General features: G+C 46.0%; 1 protein-coding gene across 1 annotated transcript in view; it reads right to left on the bottom strand.

The window, feature by feature from the left end:
- Positions 1-10,844: 10,844 nt before the first annotated feature.
- The window catches only part of LOC144510209 (transcription factor 7-like 2), a 51,332-nt gene continuing 34,901 nt past the window's right edge, over positions 10,845-27,275 (bottom strand). Inside the window, exons 5-12 of the mRNA XM_078239705.1 lie at positions 26,856-26,988; positions 26,664-26,766; positions 24,408-24,494; positions 16,536-16,661; positions 15,913-16,072; positions 15,384-15,491; positions 15,060-15,114; positions 10,845-13,860 (exon numbers count right to left, since the gene is read on the bottom strand). Coding sequence (XP_078095831.1) covers positions 13,466-13,860; positions 15,060-15,114; positions 15,384-15,491; positions 15,913-16,072; positions 16,536-16,661; positions 24,408-24,494; positions 26,664-26,766; positions 26,856-26,988 — 1,167 coding nt within the window. The 3' untranslated portion in view covers positions 10,845-13,465. The remainder of the gene's footprint in view (positions 13,861-15,059; positions 15,115-15,383; positions 15,492-15,912; positions 16,073-16,535; positions 16,662-24,407; positions 24,495-26,663; positions 26,767-26,855; positions 26,989-27,275) is intronic.

Here is a 27,275-nt window from a genome sequence, read left to right as displayed (position 1 = left end):
GTAAGAGGACCGTGATCGAAGTTATGTACAGGCCTCCGAGCAGTAGTCAGGATGTGGGGCACAAGATACACTAGGAGATAAAAAAAGGCGTGCAAGAAAGGCAAGGTTTCAGTGATCATGGGGGACTTCAATATGCAGCTGGACTGGGAAAATCAGGTTGATAGTGGATCCCAAGAAAAGGAATTTGTGGAATGTCTACAAGGATCAGGGGTTATGGGGAAAAGGCAGACGAATGGGGATGAGAAAAATATCAGCCATGATTAAATGGCGGAGCAGACTCAATGGGCCAAGTGGCCTAATTCTGCTCCTATTCTGTCTTATGGTAACGGTATTACAGAGGCATGAGGGAGGAGCTGGCTAAAATTGATTGGGAGAGGAATCTAGCAGGAAAGATGATGGAACAATGGCAGGAGTTTCTGGAAGTAATTCGGGAGAAACAGGAGAATTTGATTCCTAGAAAGGAGGAGGATTCTAAGGGGAGGAGGATTCTAAGGGGAGGACGAGGCAACCATGGCTGGCAAGGGAAGTTTAAAGTTTATTTATTAGTGTCACAGGTAGGCTTACATTAATACTGCAATGAAGTTACTGTGAAAATCCCCTAGTCGCCACACTCCGGCACCTGATCGGGTACACTGAGGGAGAATTTAGCATGGCCAATGCACTCTAACCAGCATGTCTTTCGGACTGTGGGAGGAAATCGGGTGGCACGGTAGCACAGTGGTTAGCACTGCTGCTTCACAGCTCCAGGGACCTGGGTTCGATTCCCGGCTTGGGTCACTGTCTGTGTGGAGTTTGCACATTCTCCTCATGTCTGCGTGGGTTTTCTCCGGGTGCTCCGGTTTCCTCCCACAGTCCAAAGATGTGCGGGTTAGGTTGATTGGCTATGCTAAAATTGCCCTTAGTGTCCTGGGATGCGTAGGTTAGAGGGATTAGTGGGTAAATATGTAGGGATATGGGGATAGGGCCTGGGTGGGATTGTGGTCGGTGCAGACTCGATGGGCCAAATGGCCTCTTTCTGTGCTGTAGGGTTTCTAAGATTCTAAGAAACCAAAGCACCCGGAGGAAACCCACGCAGACACGGGGGGAACGTGCAAACTCCGCACAGATTGACCCAAGCCACGAATCAAACCCGAGATCCTGTTGCCGTGCAGTGCTAACCACTGTGCCACCATATCATCAGGGACAGCATGAAAGCAAAAGAAAAAGCATCCAAAGCATGGCAAAGATTAGTGGGAAGCTAGGGGATTGGGAAGCTTTTAATGATCAACAGAGGACAACTAAAAAATAAATAAGCGGGAGAAGATGAAATATCAGGGTAAGCTAGCTAGTAATATCAAAGAAGATTGATTGTAAGATAGCTACCACACACACCTCTGCCCCCTTGAATTTTTGGCATGTTACAGGGATGTACTGCTGAGGCTGTAGAAGGCTCTGGTCAGACCACATTTGGAATATTGTGAGCAATGTATCTAAGGGAAGGATGTGCTGGCTTTGGAGAGGGACCAGAGGAGGTTCACAAGAATGACCCCGGGAATGAAAAGCATTCGAGGACTCTGGGTTTGTACTCGATGGAGTTTGGAAGACGAGGGGGAATCTCATTGTAACTTACAGAATACTGAAAGGCCTGGCTAGAGTGCCCCTCTGGACATTTTTGTGTCTCTCCCCTCTCACCTTAAACCTATGCCCTCTAGCTTTAGACTCCCCTACTTTTGGGAAAAGATATTGACTATCTAGCTGATCTGTGCCCCTCATTATTTTATAGACCTCTGTAAGATCACCAGAGAAAATCGCTCCAGAGAAAAAAGTCCCAATCTATCCAGCCTCTCCTTTATAACCCAAATCATCAAGTCCCAATAGCATCCTGGTAAATCTTTTCTGGACTCTTTCTAGTTTATTATCTTTTCTATAATAGTGTGACCAGAACTACACACAGTATTCCAAGTGTGGCCTTACCAATGTCTTGTACAACTTTAACAAGACGTCCCAATTCCTGTATTCAATGTTCTGAGCGATGAAACCAAGCGTGCCGAATGCCTTCTTCACCACTCTGTCCACCTGTGACTCCACTTTCAAGGAGCTATGAACATGTACCCCTAGGTCTCTTTGTTCTGTAACTCTCCCCAACGCCCTACCATTAACTGAGTAAATCCTGCCCTGGTTCAATCTACCAAAATGCATCACCTCGCATTTGTCTAAATTAAACTCCATTTGCCATTCGTCAGCCCACTGGCCCAATTGATAAAGATCCTGTTGCAATCGAAGATAACTTTCTTCACTGTCTACTATGCCACCAATCTTAGTGTCATCTGCAAACTTACTAACCATGCCTCCTATACGCTCATCCAAATCATTAATATAAATGACAAATAACAGTGGACCCAGCACTGATCCCTGAGGCACACCGCTGGTCACAGGCCTCCAGGCCTGAAAAGAAAACCCTCTACGACCTTTCTGCACTGTAAGGTTTCTATGATTCAACCATCCTCTGGCTTCTGTCAAGAAGCCAAGTTTGTATCCATTTAGATACCTCACCCTAGATCCCGTGAGATTTTACCTTATGCAACAACCTGGTACCTTGTCAAAGGCCTTGCTAAAGTCCATGTAGACAACATCCACTGCACTGCCCTCATCTACCTTCTTGGTTACCCCTTCAAAAAACTCAATCAAATTTGTGAGACATGATTTTCCACTCACAAAGCCATGCTGACTGTCCCTAATCAGTCGTTGCGTCTCTAAATACCTGTAGATCCTGTCTCTCAAAATACCTTCCAACAACTTACCCACCACAGATGTGAGGCTCACTGGCCTGTAGTTCCCAGGCTTTGCCCTGCAGCCCTTTTTAAACTAAGGCACAACATTTGCCACTCTCCAATCTTCAGACACCTTACCCGTGACTATCGATGATTCAAATATCTCGGCTCGGGAAACCGCAATTTCCTCCCTAGCCTCCCACAATGTCCAAGGATACACTTCATCAGGTCCCGGGGATTTATCTACCTTGATGCGCTTTAAGACTTCCAGCACCTCCTTCTCTGTAACATGTACACTCCTCAAGACATGACTATTTATTTCCCCAAGTTCTCCAACATCCATGCTTTTCTCAACAGTAAATACTGATGAGAAATATTCATTTAGGATCTCACCCATCTCTTGTGGATCTGCACATAGATGACCTTGTTGATCCTTAAGAGGCCCTACTCTCTCCCTTGTTACTCTTTTGCCCTTTATGTATTTGTAGAAGCTCTTTGGATTCTCCTTTGCCTTATCTGCCAAAACAATCTCCTGTCCCCTTTTTGCCCTCTCGATTTCTCTCTTAACTCTACTCCTACACCCCTATAGTCTTCAAGTGATTCACTTGATCCCAGCTGCCTATGCATGTCATGTGCCTCTTTCTTCTTCTTGACCAGGGCCTCAATATCCCAAGTCATCCAGGGTTCCCTACTTCTGCCAGCCTTGCCCTTCACTCCAAGAGGAATGTGTTTACCCTGAACCCTGGTTAACACACTTTTGAAAGCATGCCACTTACCAGACATCCCTTTGCCTTCCCACAGACTCCCCCAATTAACTTTTGAAAGTTCCTGCCTGATACCATCAAAATTGACCTTGTCCCAATTTAGAATTTCAACTTTTGGGCCAGACCTATCATTCTCCGCAGCTAACTTAAAACTAATAGAATTATAGTCACTGGTCCCAAAGTGATCCCGCACTAACACTTCTGTCACCTGCCCTTCCTTATTTCCCAAGAGGAGGTAAAGTTTTGCCCCCTCTCTAGTCGGGCCATCCACATACTGAATGAGAAATTCCTCCTGAATACACTCAACAAATTTCTCTCCATCCAACCCTCTAATACTATGGCTGTCCCAGTCAATGTTGGGCAAGTTAAAATCGCCGACTATTACTACCTTATTTTTCTTGGAGCTATCTGTAATCTCCTTACATATTTGCTCAATTTCCCGCCGACTATTTGGGGGTCTATAGTACAACCCTATCAAAGTGATTTTCCCTCTTCTTATTTCTCAGTTCTACCCATATAGACTCGGATATATCCCCTCTCAGTACGGCCGTGATGTTTTCCCTAATCAAAAGTGCAACCCCCTCCTCCTCTCTTACCTCCTGTTCTATCTTGCCTATACCATCTGTACGCTGGAACATTGAGCTACCAGTCCTGCCCCTCCCTTAGCCATGTTTCAGTAATTGCTATAATATCCCAGTCCCACGTACCCATCAATGCCCTGAGTTCATCTGCCTTGCCCGTCAGGCCTCTTGCATTGAAATAAATGCAGTTTAATCTGGACTTCCCTTGCTCTCTGCCTTGCTTTTGCCTGATCTGTCTGTTACTAGGATTACTGACACTGCCTTTACTTCTTAATGTGCTCTCTTTAACTTCCGTGCTGTCCTCAAACTTCTCTTCTGTCTCCCTACTGCTTTGGATCCCACCCCCCTGCCAAACTAGTTTAAACCCTCCCGAGTGGCTCTAGCAAATCTCCCTGCCAGGATGTTAGTCCCCCTCCAGTTCAGGTGTAACCTGTCCCTCAAACAGGTCAGCCCTTCCCCATAAAAGATCCCAATGATCCAAAAATCTAAATCCCTGCCCCCTGCACCAGTTCTCAAGCCACGCATTCATCTGCCTAATCTTCCTATTCATTCTCTCACTAGCACCTGGCAGCAGTAGTAGTCCTGAAACTACTACCTTCAAGGTCCTGCACTTTAGCCTCTGCTTAACTCTCTAGGTTCACACTTCAGGACCTCATCCCTTTTCCCACCTATGTCGTTGGTACCAATATGTACAATGATCTCTGGCTCACCCTCCCCCTTAAGAATGTCCTGCAATCGCTCAGAGACGTCCTTGGCCCTGGCACCAGGGAGGCAACACACCATCCTGGAGTCTCGATTGCGGCCACAGAAACGCCTGTCTGTGCCTCTAACTAGCGAGTCCCCTATTACTACTGCTCGCTTGCTCTTTGCCTGACCCTGTCCCACAGCAGAACCAGCTGTGGTGTCACAGGCCTGGCTGCTGCTGGTATCTCCCCGACAGGCTATCCCCCTCAACAGTATCCAAAACAGTATACCTGTTTGAAAGGGGAACAGACACAGGAGACTCCTGCACCACCTGCCTGCTTCTCCTGGCAGTCACCCATCTACCTGTCTGAACCTGTGGTGTGACAACCTCCCTGTAACTAGTGTCTATCACACTCTCTGCCTCCTGTATGCTCCGCAATGCATCCTCCTACTGCTCTAACCAAACAAAACGGTCTGTGAGGAGCTGCAACTGGACACATTTCCTGCAGACAAAGTTGTCAGGGAGACTAGATTGCTCCCCAATTTCCCACATCTGGCAGGAGGAGCATACCACTGCCCTAGCTGCCATATTGCCCTTATACAGGTAAAAGGATAAAAGAATTTCAACTCACCTTTCCCTTGCTTGTGGTCCTCCTGCCAACTTTTCTTTTGGTTAGAGGAGGAGGTAGGGAGGAAAACACTGAAGTAGTGTTTGGGGTTTAACTGTCCCTTCAAAGCAGCTCCTCCACAAACCACCTTCTGGTCACAGTGACTGCACCTATGCAAATATTGCCTGCAACTGCCAATCACCTTCACCACTCTGTTGCCCTCACCTGGACTGGATTCCTGTGCACTTCCCCGAATGCTGCCTTTTCCCAGTCCAGTTCCCAAATCATAGGCTTTTACAGTCTAACATGTGGTCACAATTCTTTTCCTACTCTCACAACCATTATTTTTCTGATTTCATCTCCAATAACAGAAATACTGGGTCTCTATAGCATGTCACTATCACCCAATTTCAATCCCTCGAGGGATAGTTACTGTTACCCTGCATTGTTGCCCTTTAATATTTCTGTGTTTACAATCTGAAAATCACATTTGGTGGTTTGCAATGTAGTGAGAATTGTATTATTTCTTCCATTAATTAATATTCATTCTCAGGATCTGGCTGTCACTGGCATGGCCAGCATTTATTGCCATCACTAGCTGCCATGAGGAAGTGGTGCTGGGCCTTTGAGAACAAAAGCAGTTTGGCAAAGGCAAATGGCAACTCCAAAGAGTATTAAAAATGACAATGTCTCCTGCCAATGCAAGGTAGCCACCAACACACTATAGTGGGCATGCACACTGTTCCACACTTCCCAGAAAACCAAATGGCATTGTGCCCCAGTGTATGGCTTTGATTAATTTAATCATGCTCTGTGATCTTAATTGGAGATTAAAATTTTGAATGGGGGAGAAATTGGATCAGGATTCTAAGGATACTGAGCTGCGGTTAGGATATGATATCTGAATGAGAGAAGCATCCGACTGCTTTGTTATGTTTTCTGCAGACAAAGTCATGTATCAAGCCTTTATAATTCAACTATTCCAGGGATATGGCAGAAATGATTATTCAAATTTCCTTCTAAACACACTTTGCCAAAACATTTGTAAGAAAATATTTTGTCGCTATGTTGACAAGAAAGATAACTGTGGTTTTGCAATGATGTCATGGAGTAAACAGTACAATGGTACATGCATAACATTGGCAACAAACAGCCTAACCCTAAATCATGTTAACATGGGTCTGCTGTCACATACAGGTCCAGACTGGGCCAGGATTCCTTCCCTAAAAGATATAAGTAAACCATTTGTGTGTTATGACAATTCAACAGCTTTTCTGTCACCTTACTGAGACATAATTTTCAAAACCGAATTCCATGTCTCAAACTGTTACGATGGGATTGAATTTCCATTCCCCAGATTGTGAGTCAACACTTTTTAATAGGATGGATAACCTTACATTTGGTTAAAGTCATAACTTTTATTAAAGATCTGAAAGGAGGAATGAGAGGCGGAGAGACCGCTTGAGGAATGGAATTCGGGAACCCAGGCAAACATGGCCATCAATGCTGGTGCTAATTGAAGCTCATCATTTCCAAGCTCACCCAATTCAACCATTCCTCCTTCCTGGCCCTTCTGCTTCTTCTCAATTTCACTCCCCAAACTCACATCCCATCTGACTGATCATTCTCCCTCTCCCCAATCTGCTGATCCCAATACTTTGCCCCTCCCAAGCTGGGCACCTCAGCTGCTGAGGCTCCTATTTCTCCCGACTCCAGGTTACCTTGCTAATCTTCATGTTGACCCTGTTCTCCAGATTTCTCTCTCTCTTCACAAAAGCAGGTATAAATAACCTTCCAAAAATATTAGGGAACCAAGGATCTAATGAAGGGGTGGAACTGAAGGAAACCGGTATCAGTAAGAAAATAGTGCTGGGAAAATTAATGGGGATAAATGCTGACAAATCACCAGGGCCTGATAACCTACATCCCGGAGTATTAAAGGAAGTGGCCCTGGAAATACTGGCTGCATTGATTGGGGGTCATCCTCCAAAATTCCATAGACTCTGGAGCAGATTGGAGGGGGACAAATGTAACCCCATTATTTAAAAAGGGAGCGAGAGAAAAAGAGGGGGAGATTACAGACTAGTTAGCCTGACATCAGTAGTGGGGAAGATGCTAGAATTTGTTATAAAAGACATGATAACAGAACATTTGGAAAACACAATGGCAGAACCCTGAAGAGTATTGATAGACAGAGTGATCTGGGTGTACAGGTACACAGGTCACTGAAAGTGGCAATGCAGGTGGAGAAGGTAGTCAAGAAGGCATACGGCATGCTTGCCTTCATCGGCCAGGGCACTGAGTTTAAAAATTGGCAAGTCATGTTGCAGCTTTATACAACCTTAGTTAGGCCGCACTTGGAATATAGTGTTCAATTCTGGTCGCCACACTACCAGAAGGATGTGGAGGCTTTGGAGAGGGTACAGAAAAGATTTACCAGGATGTTGCCTGGTATGGAGGGCATTAGCTATGAGGAGAGGTTGGAGAAACTTGTTTTGTTCTCACTGGAACAACAGAGGGGCGACCTGATAGAAGTCTACAAGATTATGAGGGGTGCGGACAGAGTGGATAGTCAGAAGCCTTTTCCCAGGGTGGAAGAGCCAATTACTAGGGGGCACAGGTTTAAGGTGCGAGGGGCAAGGTTTAAAGGAGATGTATGAGGCAAGTTTTTATACACAGAGGGTGATGGGTGCCTGGAACTCACTGCCGGTGGAGGTAGTGGAAGCAGATACGATAGTGACTTTTAAGGGGCGTTTTGACAAATACATGAATAGGATGGGAAGAGAGGGATAGAGAGAGTGCAGAGGAGGTTTACCAGGATGTTGCCTGGTATGGAAGGGCTTAGTTATGAGGAGAGATTGGGTAAACGGGTTGTTCTCACTGGAAAGACGGAGGATGAGGGGAGACCTAATAGAGGAGTATAAAATTATGAAAGGCATAGATAGGGTGAACGGTGGGAAGCTTTTTCCCAGGTCGGTGGTGACGTTCACGGGGGGTCATAGGTTCAAGGTGAGGGGGGGGGGTTTAACACGGATATCAGAAGGACGTATTTTACACAGAGTGGTGGGGGCCTGGAATGCGCTGCCGGGCAAGGTGGTGGAGGCGGACACACTGGGAACGTTTAGCCACATGAACGGAGTGGGAATGGAGGGATACAAAAAAATGGTCTAGTTTGGACCAGGGAGCGGTGCGGGCTTGGAGGGCCGAAGGGCCTGTTCCTGTGCTGTATTGTTCTTTGATATGGTCCCTGGAAGGGTAGGGGCTTTTAGTTCAGTTGGGCTGCATGGTCAGTGCAGACTTGGAGGGCTGAAGGGCCTGCTCTTGTGCTGTAATTTTCTTTGTTTTTAAAGCCAGCATTGTGTTATGAAAGGCAAATCAGACTTAACAAACCTACTGTTGTTTTTTGAGGGTGTAGCTAATAGGATACGGGAGAACCAGTGGATGTGGTGTATTTGGACTTTCAGAAGGCTTTTGATAAGGTCCCTCAGAACAGGTTAGTGGACAAAATTAAAGCACATGGGAAAGGGGGTAATGTATTGGCACGGATGGGGAATTGGTTGACAGGGGAACAGAAAGTCGAAATAAATGGGTCTTTCTCCAAGTGGCAGGCGCTCTCTAGTGGGGTATTACAGGGGTCAGTGCTTGGGCCACATCACAATATATTATGTATATATATATATATATATAAAATATATAGATAGATAGATGGCCTGGATGAGGGAACCAAATGCATCATTTCCAAGTCTGCTGAAACACAAAACTGGAATTGTGAGGAGAATGCAAGCAGACTTTAAAGTGATTAAGATAAGTTTAGTGAGTGGGAAAACTCATGGTAGGTGCAGTACAATGTGGCTAAATGTGAAGTTATACACTTCCGTATGAAAAACAGAAAGGAAGAGTATTATTTTATATTGTAACATATTGCCAAGTGCAGATGTTCAAAGGGATCTGGGTATCCTTGTACACCAGTCACTGAAAGTGGAGGGGCTAATGCAGCAAGTAATTTGAAAGGCAAATGGTATGTTGGCCTTCATTGCCAAAGGATTGAAGTTCAGAAGTAAAGATGTCTTCCTGCAGTTATATCAGGCTGTGGAAAGACCACACCTGGAGTATTGTGTGCAGTTTGGTCTCCCTACCCAAGAAAGGATATACTTACTATAGACGGAGCACAGTGGAGGTTCACTTGGCTGATAGTGTGGTTGGCAGGACTATCCAATGAGAAGAGATTGGTTCAACTGCGCCTGTATTGACTAGAGTTTAGAAGAATGAGAGAAGATTTGATTGAAACGTATAAAATTCTAAAGGCTGGGTCAGACTAGATACAGGGGCAGTCTGGAACCAGGAAACACAGTCTCATGATATGGGGTAGACCATTTAGGACTGTGATGATGAAAACTTCTTCACTCAAAGGTTTAAACTTTATTTATTAATTAGTGTCACAAGTAGGCTTACATTAACACTGCAATGAAGTTACTGTGAAAATCCTCTAGTCGCCACATTCAGGCACCTGTTGAGGTACACAGAGAATTTAGCACGGCCAATGCACATAACCAGCATGTCTTTCGGACTGTGGGAGGAAACAGTGCACCCGGAGGAAACCCACGCAGACACGGGGAGAATGTGCAAACTCCACACAGACAGTGACCCAAGACGGGAGTCGAACCCGAGTCCCTGGTGCTGTGAGGCAGCAGTGCTAACCACTGTGCCAACTCCAGGGAGTGAACCTGTGGAATTCTCTATTATAAACGGCTGTGGAGGCCAAGTCACAGAACATGTTCAAGAAAGAGATAGATTTTTTTAAAGATTGTAATGGCATCAAGGAACATGGGGAGATAGTGGGAATATATCATTGAGATTGATCATATTGAATGGCGGAACAGGCTCGATGGGCTGAATGGCCGACTCCGAGTTTGTATGTTTCAGCGAATACCAGCCAGGGTACACTCAGAACCCAGGTAGCTGGAGACGGGAGCCTACATGAAGAGAAGCCAGGAAGTGTGGCCCAAAATGAGGCAGTGGAACTGGGGCCCAATGGTGTCCAAGTGAGTGAGTGACTGGAGATTAAGAGAGTGTGTGGGGATGGGAGGGAAAAGAGTGTGGGGGTGGAAAGAAAATGGACATACAGCGTGCAAGAGGGAGGATGAGAGAATGTAAGGAGAAGATGATGAGAGAGCATAAAGGGGAGAGGCTGAGAGTGCTTAAGGAGCAAAGATGGGCGGCGGCGGGAGGGGGGGTGCATGGAGGATGTGACGTGGGGTAGGATGTGTGCGGCACAGTGTCTCCTTAGTTCCGATTTAGTGTAACATCACACGCACACACATCAACATGTCCAGAAGTTACCTCCAGTGTGTCGTTGCCTCAGGATTTCATTATTTCTTTGTTCCAAAGCCATTGATTTGTTTTGATCCTGTAGATGCCAGGGCAGCCTACTAACTCACTCCAAGGCTTGGAGAGCAAAAGGAAACTCAATTTTATTCAAAGATTCTTCATTTTCTCCCACCTTCCCCCCTCCCCCCAAAAAATTTACATGTGTTGGTTCAGTTTATTTACATATCTCAAACACAAAAGAACATTTTGGAAACAAGATGCCGACCGTAAATCTGTAAAAACCCCTAAATACAAACAATTTTTAATGTACAATGTTTATGCAGAATTTTTTTTACATTTTTTAAAAACAAGGAAAATTAAAAAAAGAATGGAGAGATTTTACAGACGGAAAGTGGAGGTGTGGATATAGCCAACAAACAGCTGAATGGAGCAGGCTGGGGTCTGTTTGAGTATATTCTCCAAGGTTCGGGTCTGTTTGGACCCATTCCCCAATGTCTTTCTGACTATCTAAAACAAATTGCATGCCAACATTGAGAGAGGAACACGTCTTCCGTTTGGGTTGACCAGTCTTGGCCAAAATGACAAATGAGGCTCCTGTCTCTCCGCAGCAACAACTTGCACTGGGATCTGGTGCCCTGTAATTTGTCATTTATATTAATGATTTGGATGAGAATATTGGGGGCATGGTTAGTAAGTTTGCAGATGACACTAAGATTGGCGGCATAGTGGACAGTGAAGAAGGTTATCTCCAATTGCAGCGGGATCTTGATCAATTGGGCCAGTGGGTTGACGAATGGCAGATGGAGTTTAATTTAGACAAATGCGATGTCATGCATTTTGGTAGATTGAACCAGGGCAGGACTTACTCAGTTAATGTTAGGGCATTGGGGAGAGTTACAGAACAAAGAGATCGAGGGGGTACATGTTCATAGCTCCTTGAAAGTGGAGTCACAGGTGGACAGAGTGGTGAAGAAGGCATTCGGCACGCTTGGTTTCATCGGTCAGAACATTGAATACAGGAGTTGGGACGTCTTGTTGAAGTTGTACAAGACATTGGTAAGGCCACACTTGGAATACTGTGCGCAATTCTGGTCACCCTATTATAGAAAGGATATTATTAAACTAGAAAGAGTGCAGAAAAGATTTACTCGGATGCTACCGGGACTTGATGGATTGAGTTATAATGAGAGGCTGAATAGACTGGGACTTTTTTCTCTGGAGCGTAGGAGGCTGAGGGGTGATCTTATAGAGGTCTATAAAATAATGAGGGGCATAGACAAGTTAGATAGTCAATATCTTTTCCCAAAGGTAGGGGAGTCTAAAACTAGAGGGCACAGGTTTAAGGTGAGAGAGGAGAGATACAAAAGTGTCCAGAGGGGCAATTGTTTCACACAGAGGGTGGTGAGTGTCTGGAACAAGCTGCCAGAGGTAGTAGTAGATGCGGGTACAATTTTATCTTTTAAAAAGCATTTAGATAGTTACATGGGTACGATGGGTATAGAGGAATATGGGCCAAATGCGGGCAATTGGGATTAACTTAGGGTTTTTAAAAAAAAAATAAGGGCGGCATGGACAAGTTGGGCCGAAGGGCCTGTTTCCATGCTGTAAACCTCTATGACTCTAATTATTCTGTCAGTTACAGGAGCATCGCATATTTAACAACATCCCTCCAGAAGGATATTTCTTTCACCTGACCCACAGTCGCAGCACAAGGGGCCTTGGCCATCCCAGATCGAGAGCAGAAGTGGTCTGCTCTTCCCAGCAGTATGTAGGATGGCTTGACTCTCTCCACATCTTGACTCTCTTATACAGCTATCAACAAAGTTCTGTTTCACCCAAAAACTCTGCATTAAAAATCCTACCTTTTTTTTTTAAAATCAAGGAGTTGCAATACCAGCTTTGGCAGAGAAGCTACCCATCTTCCAACGGATGGAAGTTAAAATTTCTGGCAGTCCACCTGGAATGATTCATGGAGTGAAATCTACAACCCACATTCATCATTCAACAGAAAAAAGATTCTTAAGTTTCTTCTAGTCGCCCCTTCCCATCAAGCACCAAGACTGGCATGACTTACCCAGTTGGGAACTGTTCCTGGCAGGGAGGTGGCGAGTGTCAGTTTCAGTTGTACCATGATTGTCTCACTTGTTCATGAATCCATCACCTACACCACCAAACACCTGCTCTCCAATAAGGCTCAGGTGGAACCAGTTCAAGGTTCCTCCAACTCTCCAAAATCCTGACTGGCTTGTGTTCAGGAGCCCAGGCCTTTATTTAAACCCCGGTCGACAACCTGTCATTCACCCCGTATCTCGCTCTGCACCATCCCAGACCAATACCTTCCACCTTCCCTACCCAATCTTCCCTACTTCCCACCCACCCAACCCCTGGTCAATAACACCCCTTTCCACAAGAGGCTAACATCCCCCAGAGCTCCAGTGATATCTGGGAATTTAGCCCTCTCTCTCCCCCATCTAAGATGAAACCTGACCCCCTCACTGAGGTAAGGTAGAAATTCCAAGGGCGAAACACAAGAACTGGAACTGAACTGGTTCAAACAGAGAGAGAGAGGTCCCATAGCCATGGGAACACCTCCCTTTCCCCTGACCTCACCCCCTCTCACCAGCCGCAACAACTGAAAGACATATTTACAAGTTTCAGCATAAGAATTGGGTCAAATATTGACCAGCAAGGAACATAGTTTAAAATCTCTCTGGGAGGACGTGGGTCTACGATGTGGGCCACACATGCTGTCACTCTGTGGATTTGGTTACCAGGGACAGCGGCTGCGTCTGCATGGCAGGTACAGCATGTTGGGAATGTGTCGCAGCCTCTACCGATGAGGGAGGAGTCAACAGGAAAGTAGGGATAGCGGTGTAGGAGAGCTGGCGAGCACTGGCAGGTGAGGGGCTACTCTCAGTCAGGCTGGTAGCTGGGGTGGTCGAAGATGGGGCACTCAGCTTGGTGCTAAGCGATAGGGGCTGGGATTGCTCAGAGGCTGGAGGATCCGGCAGCAACTGCAGGGTGGACGGCGAAGGTGGTGAGTCCAACACACTCCCGCCAGCAGAGATGGGCGCAACACTGCTCTCATCCGCCCGCAGGTACTGGACACACTTCAGCCTTCGCCGGGACACCGGCAGGGTCAGATCTAAAAGAGAAGGAACAATCATCAGAACAAGACAAGAAATTGAGCAAGTCACAGCGAAATACATCGTACACAGTACCTGTCTTTCACACCATCATACATTTCACACTCTATATCCACTCTGCATTCAGACATCCCGCTAAACGGCTAACTGAGAAGGTTACAGAAGGGAGAGATGGAGTCGCAGTGATGCAGTTTTAGTGGGGAGAGGGGGGCTAAGGACTGCCAGAAGAGCAGTCTGAGGGACTCTGGATAGGTAACATAAAACTGAAAGCTCATAAAATTGCCAAAAGAGGCACAGATCCTGACCAATGCTAAAGATACAAATAAGTATAAAAGGTGAGAAAACTGATGCTAAAAGCTAATAAAATAAAGTATGAAAATAAATTTGTAAGGAATATCAATATCAACACAAATATATTACAATGTTAATTAGAAAAGTCAGGTAGTCTAGAGGTATGCAGGCCGTTAAAAATTAATTTGCAAATCAAAATGAAGTAATGATGAAATTGTTGATTACTGTGTGTCAGTACTCACAGTAGATGAAGTGGTAGGATATTGGCAAAATTAACAAAATAACAATATTCAAGACTTTATGGGCACTAAAAATGATAAATCTCCAGGATCAAGTGGTTGTTATCTCAGGAATTTAAACTAAGTAGTTATAAAGTTGTTTCACTTTGAAGGGAGATCTAATAGGGAAGCACAAAATTATGACAGGTTTAGATCAAGTAAACAAAAAAGATGTTCCCATTCATTAATGGTACAAGGAAGGGGGCGGGGAGGGAAGCGTAGATTTAAGGTGCAGGAGGGCAGGAATGTGAGGAAGAACTTCATTATGTAGCCAGTTGTAATGACGTGGCATTTGATGCCCACGATAAAGGTGGTAGCAAAGATGGTCAATAATTTCAAAAGGAAATCAGATGGACACCTGAGGGAAATAAACTTGTTCATCTACAGGGATAGAACAGGAGTATGAGTGTGACTGGACTGATCTACACTGAGCTAACATGATCACACTGTTCACCCCGTCTGTCCTGGTGGTGAAACATAGCCCACATCAGAGGAAGGTGGAGTGAGGACATTGCATTAGGCACCAATCATTTGCAAAATGCTGGCTTCCTGAAGCTCTGACTTCCAGCTGACCCGAACACAACACACAGAGCTTCAATCACACAAACCACAACACATAGAAAACTCACCTCGACTCTCTGTCTCTGTCTGCTGCTTGTCCCGTTTCCTCTTCTTCCTCTTCCCCTGTTAAATGACACTTCAGAGTCAATCAGTGCTTTCCTTTCACATCCAACAGATAACGGTGAGATGTGGGGCACAACAATAATGCAGTGATGGTCAGGAGATGGTTAAGCCACTTTTGACTGTCATGTGCAGTGGGCCTGACGCAACTCTGCCCAGGAGAACCTGGGGACTTCCAATCTCAAACACTCCAACTTTAATCACATCCCCCAGCTTCTCCCGCCTCCCACTGTCTACAGGCCATTTTTGCTCAACCCAAGCTGGATACTCACATAATTGTCCCGTGCTGACCACCCAGGGTAGAGCTGAGAATGGAGTTGTCGTTCCTTCCTTGCGAGTTCGTAATATTTCGATTGCTCTTCTCTAGTCAATGCATGCCACTGTCAGGAGATACAAGGAGAGGGTTGACCTGTCGGAAAGTACTGGAGGAGACCCTGGGTCTCACAATTCACCCCTGTCCCTCCCAACTAAAGCTATGACATCCACCTCCAGCTCATTCAGGAGTGGGACTGAGGCACCTTCCAGTGAAGAGGTTTTTGACAATTAGCTTCGATCAGGACCGTGCCCCAGGTCCAGCCCAATCCAAGTTGTATTTATATGGCACCTTGAATTTCGCAACAGGTCATCGGGCACTTCCCAGGAACAATGATCAAACAGGAAATGGAAATCAATTGTAGCACACCTTAAAGGATAATGCGGAGGAATTGACCAGACACAGCATTCGGTCCAGAATCTGGACAGGTTTTGCAGCCAACCTCCATTGTAATACATGGGGTCCCCGTGGCCCTGGCCATGACTAACCTTGCGTCCCAGGATCTGGTTAATGGCAGCACTTTCCTTTAGTGTACACTCTGCCACCACTTTGGCCCGCATCTCTTTCATGTACAACATGAATGCGTTCAGTGGCTTCTTGATGTGAGGCTTCCTCTTCTCATCCTCCTTCTTCACTACCAGGGGCTTCCTGAAATACACACATGGGTCACACCAAGAAGAGCAGGCCAAGACATGGGAGGCAGGATCTGGAGATACAGACACACATCAAACCCCTTCCCATGCTAAACTCATTCCATACTTCCTGTACGTCACTCCTGGGAGCAGGACTAAGTCCAATGAACACAATCCCAATGGAGCAAACTCCTTTCCATTCACTCCCACTGTGTAGACTCCCAATGGACTAAACCACCTTCCCATTGGAACCAATACAGGAGCTGGTTTCTCAGGAAGTCTGGGGCGGGAAATGAATCTTCCTTTCATGGTATGGCCAGCATCATGGAAGTGAAGGTTTAAGCCTTCTTCATACCTTGACCCAAAACCAGCACCCCTGACCCCCACAAATCAGAGCCAATTGATACAATATGCAAACCATTCCAGTTACTGCTTAACTTCCAAACCCTATCACGGTAAGGAAGGAATAGCATACTTACGAGGTATGATTGGGGCTGGGTTCGCTATGAAGCCGCTCCTGTTTGATACCTGTTGTTACAATGGCTGGATGAGGAATTCCAGTTGTATGTGAAGCATGTGGCGCTGGGGCCATGTGAGGGGAAAACCTTCAAAGAAGAAGCATCTGTCAACAAGGTAAGTGAACAAAGAGCTCTGCCAGGCAACTAAAGCAGCGCCCTCCATTGGTCAGCGCAAGGCTCATTTAATTCGAAATTCAGATATAATCTGGCCAATATCAAGACATGCTGAATCAAACCTCCAATTAGCTGAACCAGAAAACCAAAACTATCTTAACTCCTGCTTTAAAAGCTCTCTGGCTTTGCCCAACCCTCCACTTCAATCTCACATCTGCCCAGTCACTATGCGAAAGGAAATCGTAGAACCAGAGAAAGATTATGGAGTAGAAAGAGGCCATTTAGCCCATTGTGTCTAACCAGCCAAAAAGAGAAAAAAGAAACTAGCTCTCATTTTAATCCCAGTGAGAAGTCTCACAACACCAGGTTAAAGTCCAACAGCTTTATTTGGTATCACGAGCTTTCGGAGGGCTGCTCCTTCATCAGGTGAGTGGACTCACTCACGTTGGACTTTAACCTGGTGTTGTGAGACTTCTTACTGTGCCCACCCCAGTCCAATGCCAGCATCTCCACATCATTTTAATCCCATTACTACCTGATCCATAGCTCACATTAGACAGCGTTTCAGCCTCAAACACCAATATAGGCAGTGAATTCCAGACACCAACCACCCTCTGCATGAAAGTTTTCCTTCACATCCCCTCGAATCCTTCTATTAATCACCTTAAATCCATGGCACTTGGTAACTGACACCCCCCAGCGAAGGGAAACATGTTTTTCCTGTCTACCCCAACTTGGACCCTTATAATTCTGTACACCTCAATTAGGACATCCCTGAGCCTCCTCTGTTCTAAGGAAAACAACCGCAGCCTTCTCAACCTCTCCGCATAGCTATAATCTTCAAGCCTGGGCAACATGTTTGATTGATGTTTCAGACTTCTTTGTGGATGTAACAAACACGGTGGATCAAGGGGAACGACGAGATATAGTTTTCCGAATTTCCAAAAGGTGTCACAAGGAAGGTAGAGCTCATGTGGGGATAGGATAATCAGCATGTATCAGCTGACTTACAGCAAACAGAGTCTTGAAATGGTTCATTTTCAGGTTAGCAAACTATCACTGCTGAGCTGACACAAAGATCAGTACTCAACTATTTACTATCTAAATTAATGACTGAATGAAATGATCAACTGTATTGCAGACAAATTTGCTGATAATACAAAATGGACAGGAAATCAAATTGTGAGGAGGATACAAAGTCTGCAAGGGGATCAAGATAGATTAAGTGAGTGGGTGAAATTTTGGCAGATGAAGCATAATGTGGGAAAATCAGAGGTTGTCCTCTTCCCTAGGAAGAACAGAAAAGCAGAATACTATTTAAATATAACTCTTTTCCCAAAGGTAGGGGAGTCTAAAACTAGAGGGCATAGGTTTAAGGTGAGAGGGGAGAGATACAAAAGTGTCCAGAGGGGCAATTTTTTCACACAGAGGGTGGAGAGTGTCTGGAACGAGCTGCCAGAGGTAGTAGTAGGGGCGGGTAAATTTTGTCTTTTAAAAAGCATTTAGATAGTTACATGGGTACGATGGGTATAGAGGGATGTGGGCCAAATGCGGGCAATTGGGATTAGCTTAAGGATTTTTTTTAAAAAGGGCAGCATGGACAAGTTGGGCCGAAGGGCCTGTTTCCATGCTGTAAACCTCTATGACTCTATATGCAGAAAGACTGCAGAATTCTGTGACATTGAGGGATCTGGTAGCCCTGGTATACAAAATATTTTAAGAAGTCTCACAACACCAGGTTAAAGTCCAACAGGTTCATTTGTTGTAAAGTCGTGTTGGACTTAAACCTGGTGTTGAGAGACTTCTTACTGTGTTTACCCCAGTATCTCCACATCATACAAAATATTAACATGCAGGTACAGCAAGTATTCAGAAAGGAAAGAGAATATTGGCCTTGATTGCAAAGGGGATGCAATATTAAGATAAGAAAGTCTTGCCTCAACTCTACGGACATTGGCGAAACGCACCTAGAGTACTGAATATATTTTCGATATTTTTTTGGTATCTTGACTGAAAGAGGAACACACTTGCATTGGAAGCAGTTCAGAGAAGATTCACTAGGCTAATTCCAGGGATGATGGGTTTATCTTATGAGGAAAGATTGAGTAGGTTGTGTCTGTGCTCATTGGAGTTTAGAAGAATTGGAACTGATCTTATTGAAACAATTCTGAGGGGGATTGACAAGGGTAGATGCTGAGAAGATGGTACCCCTAATGGGGGAATCTAGACCTAGGGGGCACAGTTTCAAATTAATGGACCTCCCATCTGAGATGGAAACAATCAGTAACTTCTTCTGAGAGGGTCACTCATTTTAGGAATTCATTTCCCCGGAGGGAAGGGGACTGGGTCATTGAATATATGCAAAGCGAAGTTAGATAGATTTTTTAAATCTACAACAGCCATGTTCTCACTGGTTGCAGGAGCAGGCTTGAAGGGCCAAATGGCCTATCGTGCTCCTATTTTATATGACCAATCAGGCTGAAAGCCTAAACCTGAATGCCAAGCCCACATCCTACCAAACTTAAAAGAACAAGTGGTAACTCCTGTTCCTTTAGTCCCTTTCAGGATCTCAGGGCAACCAAGCCAATGAAGTATTTTTTGGCGAATAGTGACAGGAACATAGAACAGGAGATGACCATTCAGCCCCTCAATGAGATCACCATTCAATGAGATCATGGCTGATCTGTATCTTAACTCTATTTATCATCCTTCATTCCAATCCCTTCATATCATTGGCCAGCAAAAATCCGTTGATCTCAAATTTGAAGTCCAATGACTTTTTGTGCGAGACAGTTCAAAATTCTACCACCCTCAGTTCAGCAAGAAGCATTTCCGAACTTCTGAATGATCTGGCTCAGAGTTAAGATTATCCTCTCCTTGCCTTGCACCTTCACCAGCAGAATATGTTTCTTTTCATCTACTCCACGAATTCCTTCAAAACTCAAAGTATCATATCACTTTCCATTTTCCAGGAATTACAAACCTATTTCTATCGAGGGCATTTGGAAAGGGCAACAAATGTTGGTGAATGCTCATATCCCAGCAAAGCATTAAAAAAAATCTCAGTGTTGGTAACATTTGGTCAATTTCTGCTTGCTTCCTCCCAAGGTGCAGTGGCCAAAGCGGCCCACAGCACTCCAGAGGTGTTCTAATCCAAGCCTTGTACAGCTGTAACAAAACTTATTCCATTTTAACATACCCTGTCAGAGAGTTGGTGCAGACTCGATGGGCTGAAGGGCCTCTTCTGCACTGTAGGGATTCTATAATATTCTAGATATAAAAGCCAATGTGCCACAAGCTTTCCAGATTATATTTCAGGCTGACCAGTACATTTCAGTGATCTGTGCACATGGATCCCTCCAATTCTTTGGACCTCCATTTTTCCGAACTTTTCATAATTTAAATAATTAGGGAGGCAGTTATGCCAAAGGCACAGAGCACAGGTAATTGTGTTACCGTCAAGCGAGGGAAAGGACAGGCAGAGCAGGGTTCCCCTGTGGCCATTCCCCTCCACAACAGGTATACCAATTTGGATACTGTTGTAGGGGATGCCTTACCTGGGACAAGCTGCGGCAGCTGGATCTCCGGCACTGAGTCTGGTTCTGCAGCACAGAAGGGAGGGTGGAAGAAGAGGAGAGCGGTAGTGATAGGGGACTCAATAGTCAGAGGTACAGACAGGAGGTTCTGTGGTCATGACAGAGACTCCCGGATGGTTTGTTGCCTCCCGGGTGCCAGGGTCAGGGGTGTCTCTGATCGCGTGCACAGCATTCTGAAGTGGGAGGGTGATCAGCCAGATGTCATGGTACACATTGGTACCAATGACGTAGGAAGAGTGAGGAGGTCCTGAAGAGTGAGTATAGAGAGCTTGGTCGGAAGTTAAAACCGAGGGTAGTAATCTCAGGATTACTACCTGTGCCACGTGCCAGTGAGGGTAAGAGTAGGATGCTCGGGCGGATGAACACGTGGCTGAGGAACTGGTGTAGGGGGCAGGGTTTCAGATTTCTAGATCATTGGGACCTCTTCTGGGGCAGGTGGGACCTGTACAAGAGAGACAGGTTACACCTGAACTACAAGGGGACCAATATACTTGCAGGGAGGTTTGCTAGTGTTATTGGGGAGGGTTTAAAACTAGATTTGCAGGGGGATGGGAACCAGAGTGCCAGAGCAGATAGTGGAGCGGAGGTGAAAATAAATGATGTTCATAGTTCATGCAAAATCACAAATAGAAGGGTTGTGTGTGGGGGTAATAATCTTCTGAGGTGTGTCTATTTCAATGCCAGGAGTATTGTGGGGAAGGCAGACGAGCTGAGGGCGTGGATCGACACATGGAATTATGACATTATAGCCATTAGTGAAACTTGGCTACAGGAGGGGCAGGACTGGCTGCTCAATGTTCCAGGGGTTCCGATGTTTCAGACATGATAGAGGCAGAGGGATGAAGGGCGGGGGGGTGGCATTGCTAGTCAGGGAAAATGTTACAGCAGTGCACAGGCAGGACAGATTAGAGGGCTTGTCTATCGAGGTCATATGGGTGGAGCTGAGAAATAGGAAAGGTGTGACCACATTAATGGGGTTGTATTATAGATCACCCAATAGTCAGCGAGAATTGGAGGAGCAAATCTGCAGAGAGATAGCAGACAACTGCAGGAAACATAAAGTTGTGATAGTAGGGGATTTTAATTTTCCACATATAGATTGGGACTCCCATACTGTTAAAGGTCTAGACGGGTTAGAGTTGGTTACCAGGAAAGTAGATGAAGGGAAGGCAGTGGATGTTGTCTACATGGACTGCAGTAAGGCCTTTGACAAGGTCCCACATGGGAGGTTAGTCAGGAAGGTTCAGTCACTAGGTATACATGGAGAGGTAGTAAATTGGATTAGACATTGGCTCAATGGAAGAAGCCAGAGAGTGGTAGTGGAGGATTGCTTCTCTGAGTGGAGGCCTGTGACTAGTGGTGTGCCACAGGGATCAGTGCTGGGTCCATTGTTGTTTGTCATCTATATCAATGATCTGGATGATAATGTGGTAAATTGGATCAGCAAATTTGCTGATGATACAAAGATTGGAGGTGTAGTGGACAGTGAGAAAGGTTTTCAAAGCTTGCAGAGGGATTTGGACCAGCTAGAAAAATGGGCTGAAAAATGGCAGATGGAGTTTAATGCAGACAAGTGTGAGGTATTGCACTTTGGAAGGACAAACCAAGGTAAAACATACAAGGTAAATGGTAGGATACTGAAGAGTGCAGTAGAACAGAGGGATCTGGGAATACAGATACATAATTCCCTAAAAGTGGCGTCACAGGTAGATAGGGTCGTAAAGAGTGCTTTTGGTACATTGGCCTTTATAAATCAAAGTATTGAGTATAAGAGTTGGAATGTTATGGTGAGGTGTTATGGGCTTGCGGTACAGCGGATAACCTCACGATCTCCACTTCTCCAGCTTCCACCCTAAACACGTTAAAGAAGCCATCCCCTACGGACAAGCCCTCCGTATAACACAGGATCTGCTCGGATGAGGAGGATCGCAACAGACACCTCCAGACGCTGAAAGATGCCCTCATAAGAACAGGATATGGCGCTAGACTCATTGATCAACAGTTCCAACGCGCCACAGCGAAAAACCGCACCGACCTCCTCAGAAGACAAACACGGGACACAGTGGACAGAGTACCCTTCGTTGTCCAGTACTTCCCCGGAGCGGAGAAGCTACAGCATCTCCTCCGGAGCCTTCAACATGTCATTGATGAAGACGAACATCTCGCCAAGGCCATCCCCACACCCCCACTTCTTGCCTTCAAACAACCGCACAACCTCAAACAGACCATTGTCCGCAGCAAACTACCCAGCCTTCAGGAGAACAGTGACCATGACACCACACAACCCTGCCACAGCAACCTCTGCAAGACGTGCCGGATCATCGACACAGATGCCATCATCTCACGTGAGAACACCATCCACCAGGTACACGGTACATACTCTTGCAATTCGGCCAACGTTGTCTACCTGATACGCTGCAAGAAAGGATGTCCCGAGGCATGGTACATTGGGGAAACTATGCAGACGCTGCGACAACGGATGAATGAACACCGCTCGTCAATCACCAGGCAAGACTGTTCTCTTCCTGTTGGGGAGCACTTCAGCGGTCACGGGCATTCGGCCTCTGATATTCGGGTAAGCGTTCTCCAAGGCGGCCTTCGCGACACACGACAGCGCAGAGTCGCTGAGCAGAAACTGATAGCCAAGTTCCGCACACACGAGGACGGCCTCAACCGGGATATTGGGTTCATGTCACACTATTTGTAACTCCCACAGTTGCGTGGACCTGCAGAGTTTCACTGGCTGTCTTGTCTGGAGACAATACACATCTTTTTAGCCTGTCTTGATGCTCTCTCCACTCACATTGTTTCGTTTCTTAAAGACTTGATTAGTTGTAAGTATTCGCATTCCAACCATTATTCATGTAAATTGAGTCTGTGTCTTTATAAGCTCTGTTTGTGAACAGAATTCCCACTCACCTGAAGAAGGGGCTAAGAGCTCCAAAAGCTTGTGTGGCTTTTGCTACCAAATAAACCTGTTGGACTTTAACCTGGTGTTGTTAAACTTCTTACTGAGGTTGTATAAGACATTGGTGAGGCCGAATTTAGAGTATTGTGTGCAGTTTTGGTCACCTAGTTACAGGAAGGATATTAATAAGGTTGAAAGAGTGCAGAGAAGGTTTACAAGGATATTGCCGGGACTTGAGAAACTGAGTTACAGAGAAAGGTTGAATAGGTTAGGACTTTATTCCCTGGAGCGTAGAAGAATGAGGGGAGATTTGATAGAGGTGTATAACATTATGATGGGTATAGATAGAGTGAATGCAAGCAGGCTTTTTCCACTGAGGCTAGGGGAGAAAATAACTAGAGGACATGGGTTAAGGGTGAGGGGGGGGAAAAGTTTAAAAGGGAATATTTGGGGGGGCTTCTTCACACAGAGAGTGGTGGGAGTTTGGAATGAGCTGCCAGATGAGGTGGTGAACGCGGGTTCCCTTTTAACATTTAAGAAAAACTTGGACAGGTACATGGATGAGAGGGATATGGTCCAGGTGCAGGTCAGTGGACTAGGCACAAAAATGGTTCGGCACAGGCAAGAAAGGCCAAAAGGCCTGTTTCTGTGCTGTAATGTTCTATGGTTCTAATACTTCGATCTTTCTACTTTACTCTCATAGATAACCTCATACTTGTCCCTGTTTCACCCATTCAATCTATTAATGTGCCCCCCGCTCCACTTACTGCATACTGACAATCTTTCTGTCATCACCAACCTTGGAAATATGGCTTTCTATTCTTCTGTCTAAGTGTTGAATAGATCAAAACAGATCCTTCTGGGATGACCTCAGCCACTTCCTTCCAATTCAAATCTATACCCATGATCTCCAAGTTCTGTCTTTAACGCCTAACCAAGCTCCTAACCAGCTGAATCATTTGCTTTCAATTTCATGAGCTTGGTAACAATCTCTTCTGTGGAACCCAAGCGGAGGGTGTAAGTGGGGACAGGAGCAGGGCAGAGGAGCTGCACTGGACCCACACTGACTGCAGGGGAACTGCACTGGCTTTGCACATGCTACACTTCTGCTATTTGGGCAGTGGTCACAGGAGAACAGTAGAAACTACACTCTTCTGCTGGAGGGGGAGAACTCAAATAATAGGTAAAACAGAAAGTGTAGAATCTTCCACATACCTGGACATGGAAGCATTAACAGTCAGCGCTGTGTGGTAGGAGGGTCGGAAGCTTCCTGCTGGAATCGGATAGAGTGGCGGACTTTGCCTGGGACACAACAACATCAGTGAACAAGTTGGAATCTCACTCCACTGACTCAAAACAAAACAAAACACAGGAGGTAAACAAGAGGCAGTAAACAATAAGTGCCACCAGCTTGGCAACATTCCCATATCCAGCAATCCTCCCCACCCAGGGAGCAATTCTGCCACCACCACCACCCCCCCTCTCAGGGTTCCCAGGGACTCCAGTGCCACTAACTCCAGATTCCATTCAAATTTTAACTCCATTGTCGATACAGGAACCAAGAGCCAAATGGCTTCCTTCTCTGCTCTAAGAATCGATAATTCTAGTTCTTCGCTGATCTGGGGCCCACACTGCTCCTTTAGACATCAGGTTAGGGGCTTTTGGGGTTGGACAGAGAGAGGACATGCCCCCTTTTCTTCATGCTTTGCCACTTTTCTTTCAGCTCACGACCAACCCTTGTTGCCCCCTGTGATTTATGGTTCTGGACTGGTACAGCACGGGGTTAGATACAGAGTAAAGCTCCCTCTACACTGTCCCCCATCAAACACTCCCAGGACAGGTACAGCACGCGGTTAGATACAGAGTAAAGCTCCCTCTACACTGTCCCCCATCAAGTGCTCCCAGGACAGGTACAGCACAGGGTTAGATACAGAGTAAAGCACCCTCTACACTGTCCCCCATCAAACACTCCCAGGACAGGTACAGCACGGGGTTAGATACAGAGTAAAGCCCCATCTACACTGTCCCCATGAAACACTCCCAGGACAGGTACAGCACGGGGTTAGATACAGAGTAAAGCACCCTCTACACTGTCCCCCATCAAACACTCCCAGGACAGATACAGCACGGGGTTAGATACAGAGTAAAGCTCCCTCTACACTGTCCCCATGAAACACTCCCAGGACAGGTACAGCACGGGGGTTAGATACAGAGTAAAGTTCCCTCTACACTGTCCCCATCAAACACTCCCAGGACTGGTACAGCACGGGGTTCGATACAGAGTAAAGCTCCCTCTACACTGTCCCCCATCAAACACTCCCAGGACAGGTACAGCACGGGGTTAGATACAGAGTAAAGCTCCCTCTACACTGTCCCCATCAAACACTCCCAGGACAGGTACTGCACGGGGTTAGATACAGAGTAAAGCTCCCTCTACACTGTCCCCATCAAACACTCCCAGGACAGATACAGCACGGGGTTAGATACAGAGTAAAGCTCCCTCTACACTGTCCCCCATCAAACACTCCCAGGACAGGTACAGCACGGGGTTAGATACAGAGTAAAGCTCCCTCTACACCGTCCCCCATCAAACACTCCCAGGACAGGTACAGCACGGGGTTCGATAAGAGTAAAAACAGACTTGCATTTCTACAGCACATTTCATGATCTCAGATTATCCCAAAGTGCTTTGAAAGCAATGACGTACTTTAGAAGTGTAATGTAGGATACATGACAGCAAATGTGTGTACAGCAAATTCTGCAAACAGCAACACTCCGGCACCTGTTCGGGTATAATGAGGGAGAATTTGGCATGGTCAATGCACCTAACCAGCACGTCTTTGGAGTGTGGGAGGAAACCGGAGCACCTGGAGGAAACCCACGCAGACACGGGGAGAACGTGCAGACTCCGCACAGACAGTGACCCAAGCTGGGAATTGAACCTGGGTCCCTGGCGCTGTGAGGCAGCAGTGCTAACCACTGTGCCGCCAGGATTTTACACTCCTGTTTGTGTCAGGTGGGCTTGGTGATAGGAGCAGAAATATTGTGAAAACAATAAAGTCACTTTTGGTGTCAGCAGAAATGTGTGATACAATCGTGATGTGATTGTACCCTCCCCCCCTTGACACTGAAAATCATCATAAATTAACATACATGATCAGGCCCCTATGCCAGAATCATTCCCACCTTGTCAGAACATCCATCCACAGCAGCAGGATGGATGCCTGGACCCCACTCCTCCCACAGCAGAAAGATGATCCTTTTGTTTCATTACTCAAGGTCAGACCAGAACCAATGGTCACCAAGGTTTGTGGTCAAAGTCTGACCCTGTAACTGCCTGAGTGGGCACAGTGCCACTAAAGCAGAACATGGACATAATCTACACCACCCACTGCTGCAATTCCTGGAGACAAGACAAAGGCCAAAAGACTGCTGCCAGAGGTGGGAGAGAGAAAGAACAGAATGTCTTACGGTGGCATGACCCAGCTCAGTGGGTGGGCAATCTGCCCCACAGTTCCTGGAGACAAGGGGTAGTAAGGAGACAGCTCAGAGGGGTGTGGAACCCGAGTAAGTCCTGTAACAAAGGGAACAAGAGAGCAGAAAATCAAACTGGTGATCAGAATTCCAGAAACGCCGAGGTTAGAGGCGAATTTCATTACTCACCAGCCTTGGAGTCGAGTTCAGAGGATAGGTGAGAGGTTGGGTTCCCTGGCGAGAAGTGCTCATTGCTGTAGGTAATGAGTGGAGTGAGGGGATGCATATGGTGAGCATGCTGCACCAAAGGCAACCGATTCGTCTAGAGGAAACAAAGAGATACACAGAAGTCAGCAAGTTTCCACAGATGCCCTGACCCTTGTAGTCAATGATAAGAAATCTGTCTCTCCACATCTCAGGATGCCTCACACCTTCCATCAACCCCTGCTCTGCAGATCTCAGGAAAGGATGAAGGGGGTGGGAAGTGAGGGATGTGTGCAATACTGAGAGAATGGGGAAAGGTGAGAAAAATACTTATTAAATTTCATTTACAGGATGTGGACATTGCTGGTTAGGCCAGCATTTACTGCACTTTCAGAATTGCTCGAG

Source organism: Mustelus asterias, chromosome 22 (genome assembly GCF_964213995.1).
Source record: "Mustelus asterias chromosome 22, sMusAst1.hap1.1, whole genome shotgun sequence".
NCBI lineage: Eukaryota > Metazoa > Chordata > Chondrichthyes > Carcharhiniformes > Triakidae > Mustelus > Mustelus asterias.
Note: the sequence above shows the minus strand (reverse complement) of the source record. Positions and strands in the feature narration are given on the sequence as shown.